The sequence below is a fragment of the Salarias fasciatus genome, chromosome 1 (assembly GCF_902148845.1).
Source record: "Salarias fasciatus chromosome 1, fSalaFa1.1, whole genome shotgun sequence".
Classification (NCBI taxonomy): Eukaryota; Metazoa; Chordata; class Actinopteri; order Blenniiformes; family Blenniidae; genus Salarias; species Salarias fasciatus.
In genome coordinates this window covers 20,284,489-20,294,515 of record NC_043745.1, presented here as the reverse complement: position 1 = coordinate 20,294,515, position 10,027 = coordinate 20,284,489, and the positions used below count along the sequence as shown (strand labels likewise).

The following is a 10,027-nucleotide window of genomic DNA, read 5'->3' as shown; positions in this document are numbered from 1 at the left end:
GTTGCTGACTGTATTATGTTTTTCAAGCTGGTTATTCAAACTTGTGTGTAAGATGATTTTCCTTTTTACCACTAGATGGCAGTGTCAATCTGTAATATCTTTTTCAGTGTTTGTCTTTCAATCGGTTCTAAGATATAAAACACACCGTAAATTAACTATAATATATTACAAGACATACGATCTGCATTAGAAAAATGCCATTTTTCAACATTCATTGGTCTAATTCCTCTTTCTCTCTCTCTCTCTCTCTCTTTTTTTTTTTTATTACTTTCACTATTTCCTCCTCGGGCTTTACTCATGACTGCAGCCTTGGTTTTTTCCTTATGCAAGTTGCATAAAGAACTTTTACCCCATGCTGTAGTGAACTGTAACCATCATGGTTAACTAGCCGTGGACGATGTGCTTCAGTGCTCCACTGCCTTTCTGTTGGTAAGATGCAAATCCTGGGACAAATATACACTCTGTCCTTCTGCTTTTAAACATGCAAATATGTCACAATTTCATCTGTCTGTTAGTTTTGTGCTTTCTACCCAACAACATGAGTACATGAGTCATTATTATTATTATTAGCATTATTATTTGTGCATCTTCATTTAAATTCACGAGTAAAGCCATACAGTCAGGTTAAAATATTTCCAGATTTTAAAATTAGCAGCTTGACAGAAGGCTGGGTGATTTCACCTCATGTGAGGGTCATGTTGGGATTCTGGTGTTTCTGAGAGAGAAGTGTGAATTGGGACTGTACTTGTATTGAGGCCTGTGGTTGGCTCACAGCTTGGCCCACGGGTTCCTTCAGCTGTATTACAACCGATTTAGACTCACTTTAAATAATTCATCCCAGCAGCACCTGTTGCTTGGCCACTGCAGCTTCTTACTGAGAAAGAGGTTGTGTAAATCGAGCTGATGTTTTTTCTTTTACTTTTGCAGCGGGTCGAACAATAAAGCTGGAATCAAGGTCTCAGGCCGCAAACATCCTGTTCCTCAATCAGTAATTTGGCTAAAGTGAGCTACAGTACAACATGGTACGAACAGAGACAAGAAGTTTAGCATATTTATGGGCAAAGAATATGCAGCATTAAGAGGAAAAACATACGTTCCGAAAATGTTTACTGCAAATAAGTGCTATTGCACTTCAGAAACCAAAATCCCCAGGTATGTTTGTTACCTCATAGCATGCACCTTTCGGGCGAACCACATCCTGTTACTTCTAGAGTTTGCATGAACACACACACACACCTCTCTCATGGTCCCCTGACTCCGGCTCCTCCGGGGATTGTTACCCCACCCTGGTCTTCCCCTTCACCTCAAGGTCCATCACCGTCTGTCTTTACCCTTAAGTTTTGTTTTTCGTGAACATGAAACAAAAGCCACGTGTTTGTAATAAAAAAAAACAAACAAACAACAAAACAAGTGACAGCAGATTATGTGTTGTGTAGGTTATTACCGAAGATCATCATCAAATGGCTATTCGGTCAGGAAGTTTAGTGAAAATGTAAAGTTATAAAGAGGGGACATTAGAGATTCAAGAGTTGGTATGTTTTTCTCTCACTGTACAAACTACAAATGGCATGAATTAGTGAAATCCTCCACCATGGTCCTGCCTGTCAGCTCTTCCTCTTTTCGGGGAGAAGTTGAGCGCCGGACCTTCTTTCTTGGCTCCTTCCTGTGTTTCCTGTCCAGCGGCAGATCAGGCGGTCAGGGATCACTCTTGTCAAAGAACTCAGCAATCCGAGCACAGACTGATGCAACACACTGCTGTCCCTTCACACACTGCTTCTCGGCCATCTCTCTTTTTTTTTTTAAATGCAAGTTTATGATCACATTAATTTTTGTATGAACATGATGTCAGGATGGATGATCCCTTTATCTACAGTCCAGACATGAGTCTGACTCAATAAGAGGCTCAGCTGACAACTTCTAAAGACATGGCAGTCATTTCTCAGTAACGTTGACGTGTTACGTTCTGATAACTTTGTGGATGAATAACCCCTGGTGTCCATGAATATAACGAGAAGCGCTGAGAGAATTAACTGGAGGATCGCCTAAAATGGATCTTATGTCCATACATAATTCCTCCTTTGTCTTGTGTTTCAGTGTTGTTGTTTTTCTGCACTGAAGGGTGAAGTGTGCTGCTTCAGACCTCTGAACAATGTAACAACACATTTTTTACTCTGTCTCCAGTTTTTCTTTCTTTCTTTTTTTTTTTTTTTTTTTTTACTTCATAATAATTCTTGGTTTTACTCATGTGTCTTCAAACATAACATCATGTTACCTTATTCCTGGATGCTCTCAGGAGAGAGGGTTTGGAACTTTCCTTTGTTTTTTGTTTTAGTTTTTATTATATTTACTGGTACAAGTTGTTAAGGATGCACTGTTAAAACGAATAAAGACACCTTTCTAAAAAAAAACAAACTCAAAACGAGTCTCAATATGGATGTTATGAACGTGCTGAAGGTGCACCTTGCATTAGAGTCATCTGAGATCTGCTCCAGCACCCCTCAATATCAGCTCCTGTTGGACTGACAATAAAGTCGAATGTTGCCAATAAATCTCCTGAGATCAGCCTCAAAAAGCCCCACTGTACTTTCATTTCATCTGTTGTTTGTTTCCACTTTTGCATTCGAAGCTTTTTCTTCAAATCGCACGGCCTCGTATCCTTCGTATCTGTGCTTTCCTTTCAGATTGTATTCTCAACTATAATGCACATGTAGTGTCACTTTTAAGACCGATATTGTTTTGTCCGACAGCGTTAACAGTGAACCCTGAAGACGACCCCCACAGGACGTTCGGTTTGAAGGACATGAACTGATACTGATTAGAGGATATGATCCTTGATCAGTGGCTAATGCACGCATGTGTGTGTGTGAGTGTGTGTATCTAGTGGTTACTGCCTTCTCCCGCTCTGTCACCAGATTTGGGCTCCCTGTCCACCTGTCTCCCCACTGAGCTCTCCCAGTTCCTCTCTATGACCTATTCTCATTTCACTTACTCTGATTCTGCTCCCCAGAGGCAACACCAACGCCTCCGGCGGCTCGGCTTGCACAACACAACACAACACAACCTGCTCAGGGTAAATCACAACTTCCCACCGACGCAATCTCTGTCGTTCTCATTCACCAGTCGGGAGTCAAACATTGTTTTCTGCTCCACATGTAACTCGACATGAGATTTATTTAAAGTTTGAATTGTGAGTATTTGTGAAAAGCTGATACAAGCAATGAAAAAGGACAGATGGTAAACTGAAAGGTCATTGCTGACCGTGCAATCAAACCCAGAGAACTAACCGAGGTGTCAGCAATACAGACAAAGCAGGAAACAACAAAAAACAGGAAAAAAGCAATTTCTTTAATCTGTCATGGAAAAAAAAGCATTTGTCTTATTCCTCTTTTGGATAATTTACTTGAACAGCTGGTTCTTCAGAGAAATAAGAACAGTATCCTGTGAAGGACTTGTACCCGGTCCGGGCTGCTGCAGCTGGTCCAGGGATACGTACAGTCTGATGGCAACATCACTGCTGTTTGTCGACCGTCTGTGAAGGTTTCTTGTGGGAAGCCTCAGACACCACAAAGAAATGTTGCAATGCAGAGACAACCACATTGCAGACGCTGGAAATGTGAACACAAAAGTGCATTTTCACAGAAATGTACACAAACAGTTTTTCCCCTGCTTCTCTTCCCTGCTGCCATCTCCGACTGAGCCTGGTAGGAAAATCTGAACCCGTTGAGAGTCGAGTTACGGTCAGTTCGCCTGTTAGAGTCTCATTTGATTTCTTTAGTGTTAGAATGACTTGGTGAAACTGAGCGTCCAGAGTTCATCTGGAATGTGTGCAATGCTGTTTTCCCTGAAATGTTCTTGTTTTTATTGAGATAGATAGATAGATAGATAGATAGATAGATAGATAGATAGATAGATAGATAGATAGATAGATAGATAGGTCGATAGGCAGGCAGGCAGGCATGCACACACACACACAAATATAGATACATTCAATACACTGCATTTTGAGTGTGTGCAGGAGCCAGTTTCCTGTGACAGTTTTGAAGTTCCTGTTCTGTGGAATTTAAAGAGTACTCCCCCCGACTACAGCAACCTAACAAACACGCACACACACACACGCACACACGTTTGCTTTTTCGTCTCTAAGAGGAGCCCGAAGTTCAGTGAACTCTGTGATTTTTATATTTTTATTTAATTCTTAAAATTACGTCCCGTCTTATAGTCCCCCCTGCCTTTAAAAATACATAAATATTTCATGTTCATCATCTCAAAAGACAAGGACTCACTTTAATTTTTGATACTCATGTGGATTTTTTATAATTTTTTTTAAGAGATAATTGATCTTAAGAGATATTTATTTGGCTTCAATTACCTGTTTTGTGTTATTTGTTTGTATTTGTTTCTTCTCAGACTCCAAGCGCTCAGGCAAATGTAAATCCGGGTTTCATCAACTTCAGTTTTCACCTTTCCATCCCGCGTGCCTGACAGCAACAGTCTTCAGTAAAGCAGTTCATTCTCCACCTTTTTACGGAACTGAGATCTATAAGTTGATGTTTGTGTGAGCGGATCTGTGTGAGGCTGAATCTGAATACAATGCACGCACATCGCTGCCAACGCTGCCATGATTGTGCTGCTTGACGTGTGTGTGGTGACATCTGCCAACCGCCCCCTGCAATCGCCAGAGAAGAAAAAGAAGAAGAAGAAGAAGAAGGACAGCATTGTGTCACTGTGATTCATTTAATCGCTTTGCAACAGTTGGTCATCTCTCTTCCTGTCCTTTCTCCATTAGTCATGAGGACGACGTTAGGCAGGGGGAGGAGGCCGGAAACACTCTGATATAGAGTGTATAGATCCTTCTTTTGGTTTCAGACCTTTTCTTTTTGTTTCATCATTTGTGAGCAGGAATAATAAACACTATGAGTCCTGGTAAATGAGAATCTCTGGGTGAGGGGACTTCCTCTATACATACTTAAGATGTTGCAATGAAGTGAAAACGTTATGTGGACTTGAGTGATTATGAGTTTCTGAATTGTGGTGATTGTTCTGTTTTTAAAACCAACTTTGTGCGTGTGTGTGTAAAAAAATTCATCTTAAATTTGTAATGATTTCAATTCCTTTTCAAGAAGTTTCTACAAATACCCCTCACCCTGTTGGAATAGCAGAAAGTCGCCGCCTCTGAACCTGATTCTGCAGATTTCTTCCTTTTAAAAGGGAGTTTTTTCCTTTTCACAGTAACATTGCTTGCTCATGCGGAACTGCTGGGTAAAAGCACTTAGAAATGACTGCTGTGTTGTGCTTCATACCTTCAATAACAAAACAAAAAAAAAATCAATCTTAAGTAATTTTTTGTCTGATTTTTGAACACAAATATTTTTATTTTGGAGCAGTCATAACTTTTCATGACAAATATGAAAATCTGACTAATGAATTCAAGTACAAGCTGATTAAAATATGCTGTACTTGAGTTGCTTTTTTAATTCCAGCCCAGTGCTGACATGTGGTTTGTAGGTACAGGGGTATCGAATACAAAACAGAACGACTTTAAGAAAAGAGATGTAAATTCCAGTTATGTCGACACTGAAAAAAGAGAGTGGAAAGCATCATGAACATGGTTTTAGCTTCATTTTCATTGTCAAAAAAGTGATTCCAGTATTCAGCCACAATAATTTTTCAGCTTACAGTTTGTAACATTGCATTAAATTTAGTAATGTAAATGAATGGCAGAAATAAAAACAGATAAGTACAGTGCTGTTGACTCTTACAGTTAAAGGTAAGTCATTTAAATTTCCATGAATTTCATGTAGTTTTTTTTTTCACTGATGACAACATCGCCAGTGTCCAGAAGTCTGGCCTCGGCTCATCATCACTGTTTGGTTCTGGTATTAAAAAAAAAAAAAGAAATAACACAAACAAATAAACTGAACCAAACCATAACATAATTATATAAAGGTAAAAGGTAAACCCGGGTTTCATTTGGTAAAAAGTTTATTTTAAAATGCAATTCACAAAAAAAAAGACAAAATAAGAGTCTTGTGATACAACAATCTGATAGTAAAACCTATCTGTATTTAATTAACCTGTTGCATCTTCAACATAATGCAAATGTTATCAGTTCATACCTGAATTACTTAATGTTACAAAAAGTATCAATTTTGGCCTATTTATTCAATCAGTTGCTAAAAAAATGAAGAAAAAAGAAAAGAAGACGTGCTAAGTAAAAATCAGCTTTGAGAACTCACTTCTCTCTTCAGTTAATAACCTTACAGCCAGAAAAGAGATGTGCTCGTCTTTATCTCTTCGCTCATTGATTCACCTCCTCTTTGTCTCCCAGGATCTTAAGTAAAGTCCAGATCGGTTTTCGTACACACTGAGAAAGCTGCGGCCAGAGGTCAGAGGTCACGGTTCAGGCGGTGATGGGCATGTTCTCCCTGTAGCAGGCCGGTCTCTGCGGGCCGCTGTAGCTGCACAAGTCCTGGTAGATGCGGGCCATCTGGTCAGTGGCCGCGTCGTCGGCCATGTCCAGGCCGGGGTTGTTGCAGTAAGGCTGGGAGCGACGCATGTTCACTGAGTCCAGCAGGTGCTGACAGTTCATCACATTGATCTGACACGGGGAGACAGAAACCTGTTGCTTAGTTTTGATTTTAAATAAATCATTTGAATGACTATCTGTCTGCAGCGGTCTACAATTCCAATAGAAGTAAAAATGACCATATCTGTACTAAACTCAAAACATATGCGCTTTAAATATTAACTGAATTTGTGTGATAATTTCTAATATAATATTATGTGTGACATGTTTTCATGGACAGATTTTACTGTTTTTGTTCTTATATTTATATTTATAGTTGTCTTTTGCTATTGATTTTTTTCAAGCACTTTTGAAACATGTGAAAGTGACTGGAGTGGTCCGATACCTGCACAATGATCAGTTTGCTCTTGGCAGTGCTGGGATCAGTCAGCTCCTCTCCGAAGCACAGGGTCACAGTTGGATCAGGGGCTGAGATGAGCCCATCCTGATACAGCTGCAGAGCTGCGACACACAATTCAAACAAGCTTTGTCATTCATCCATGCTCCTTTGCTCCTTGTCTGCTTGTAAAACTATACCAGGTGAATGTGTTGAACATTCATCTTGACTGATCTGAGAGTTTCAGCGCTCACATTCACCGTAGAGCCTCACCTTGAAGAAACTTTCCAGTGTCAAAAATCTTGACCACAGCATCCCTCTCGAGTTTCCCGGGCATCGGGTGGTAATGTGAGCCCATGTCAACCAGCCCGCTCCAGAAGACGCGGCTCTGGCAGAGCCTCTTGATGAAGATGCCGTCTTGGTTTGCACGCACCAATACGCCTCTCTCCAGGTGACCCAGAAGCTTGCGGGTGACGTAGCGCTGGCGGTCGTACTCGATGAGCTCAGCCGGGGGGAAATGAACGCTCTGCATGCTGTCTGAGCTGTAGATGGCACTGCGAGCCAGGTGCTGCTGCGGGGAGATCCTGCAGCCTTCAGGGTGGGATACCAGCGTGCTGTGGATCAGCTTTCCTCCGTAGTAGAAACTGATCATCATCTGGGACCAAACTGGAGGAGGCAACGATTGGTGAGAAGAAATCTAAAGAAATGGCTGCACATGCCATGGGAATGAAATTACACTGATTTATTTCATCTGATCTGAAGATCAGAGGACAGATTACCTGAACTGAGACCCCCTGATGGCAAAGGCTCCGGCTGCAGTGGGAAAGCTGTGAATTGAGGGGGAAATGTTGTCAGTAAACACAACCACACTGCCATGTGCTGCATCATCACAAATAGCATTTCTCTAGCACGATCCCACAAAGAAATAAACCTTAGTCAGCAAAGTTCAACAGGATGTTAGTCAATTCTTCCATTGCAGAATTCAACAGTCTGGTAAATAGCCTCTGTTTGTCACCAAAAAGTGCAGGAGCGAGCATTTCATTTTTACACTGAGGTCTTTTTCAAAGGAATAAAAGAAACAAAACAACAACAAACGAATCAACAACATTGCATTGAGATTTGAGTGTAGTTAAGAACGAAGGAGTTCCTGTGTGAACCTTTTTTTAAGAATTGTCTTACCATTGCTCTGAGTCCAGTATTCTGGACTGGCTTGGCTGCTGCAGCCTTCCTCCTGTTAAAGACAACAAAGTCATAAAGATCCCAGTAACCTACAGTTCACCTTTTGACAACTTTATTGTCAACAGGATCAGGTGGGAATAACTCTTGGTAATAAATCGTGAGCATAACACTTATTGGAGGAAACAGGACCATGTAGTAAAGTGGGACAATCATGTTATAAAGAGGAGCAAATGGCAATAAAACAGAGTGCAATTAAAAATTGATGTGAAGGGTCTTGGTGATGTCTAAAATAGGGATTACAGGGAAAAGCTGTCACCTCTTTCATGAAGTCTTCTATCTCTGAGGGGCTGCAGTCCATATCCTCACCAGAGCTGGTGGCCGCTGACATGGCCATCACTGGGGTTTTGCCGTCTGTGAGTGGAAGAAAACCGTCTTTATTGAACAAAACACAACAGATTACGATGTCTGACAACTAAAAGTCAAACTAAAGGTCACTTTAAAGAACAAATAATGCAAACTATCTGGAAACAGTGAAATAACACATTTGTGGGACAAACAAACTCACGCTTCTGCTCGTCCTCGGGGACAATGCGATACACTTTGTAGGGCTCAGAGATGTCCAGCTGTGACCTCTCAGTCACCTCCTCGAAGTCAGGACTTTTGTTGAGGGCGCAGCGGAGTCTGGTCTTCCATGTTGCAGGTTCAGCTTTGTCACCCTCTTTAAACTTGCCTTTAAAAACAGCCCAAGCCTGGAGGTGAGGGAGCAGACACAGAGGGAGAGAAAAAACACTTCAACATCTGGATTACAAAAATAGGACTTCAGTAAGTTAAAGTTGTGTTAACGTGTGAAATTATTTGCTTGAAATAAATAAATAAATAAAAAAACATAGCCTGCCTTCTAAATAAACATACAGAATGTAGGAACGCACTGGGTAGGGTCGGGTTTTTGCGCTGCTGAAGAAGCAACACAAAACTGTTTTCAGACCTTGAATATGGAAGCGTCCACTTCTTGATTGTAATCCTGCTTGCCGGCGTGTTTCCACGGGATTCGGAAGGTGGTGCGGGTCTCATCCTCCCACTGGAGCCCGGAGTACTGCGCACTCTGGATCTGCTCCATCAGCCACTGCTTCAGCCTCCGACCTCCAGAGTTCGACATCTGGATGCGAACAAATAATCTTTAATTCTGTGTTTCTAAGCAGGATAAATATGATTCATGAGCAAATATATTGAAACTAGTAAGAAAGTCGTCGGTAAAGAAATAAAAGTCGGCCGCTTTCACCCGGATGAATGAAAAGGAAAAGGAAAAGCACTTACAGTTGGACGGGCAGGTGCTCTGTGAACGGTTTGACGGTGATGGATGACTGGCCGTCAGACTGAGCGAACGCACAGTCAGCACGCGCCTTTAAACTGCGCTCCTTGACATGAATGAAGGCGCTCGTGAGGGTTCGGCGACGCGGCGACGCTCCAATCAGCGGTGCGGGACGCGCGGTGAGCCCGCCCACCGCGGAAGAGTCTTTCTGCGAACCTAAAGCATTTACAAGAAATGACCTGACACGAGCGATGGTTGTAAAGTCGCTGCCCACGCTAAAAGCTCCCAAGACGTGGAACAGATTGAAAAAAAAAGAGAGAGAGAAAATCTCGAAGAGTCACATGTTACTTTCTGCTGTGGGGAATTTCTGCGTCCCTGCTGCGCCCATTTATTAGAAACCTGCTCTGTGGCCACGCAGGTACACTTTTCTGAAGTGAGGCCTCATGATGCTGTTTTTAAAAATACTGAAACTATGTTAGACATGCTGGGATGACAAGGACAGGTAATCTCTGTAATAGAAGAGCTGAAGGATTAATCACAGAGGTATAAACAGAATGTATACAGTGACACAGACACATTTTGATTCAAATCATTCTACCCAGAAACTGAAATACTTGATTTTTTTTTTGTCCTTTTA

The 10,027-nt window shown here is 41.5% G+C and overlaps 1 protein-coding gene across 1 annotated transcript; it reads right to left on the bottom strand.

The window, feature by feature from the left end:
* Positions 1 to 5,373: 5,373 nt before the first annotated feature.
* Positions 5,374 to 9,527, bottom strand: irf8 (interferon regulatory factor 8). Its single transcript, XM_030097343.1, has 9 exons — positions 9,396 to 9,527; positions 9,067 to 9,237; positions 8,647 to 8,830; positions 8,398 to 8,492; positions 8,082 to 8,133; positions 7,682 to 7,729; positions 7,176 to 7,568; positions 6,912 to 7,027; positions 5,374 to 6,598 (listed from the first exon to the last, which is right to left on the bottom strand). Exons 2-9 carry the CDS (start codon positions 9,235 to 9,237, stop codon positions 6,401 to 6,403), a joined length of 1,257 nt encoding a protein of 418 aa, XP_029953203.1. The 5' UTR covers positions 9,396 to 9,527; the 3' UTR covers positions 5,374 to 6,400.
* Between the last annotated feature and the right edge of the window lie 500 nt (positions 9,528 to 10,027).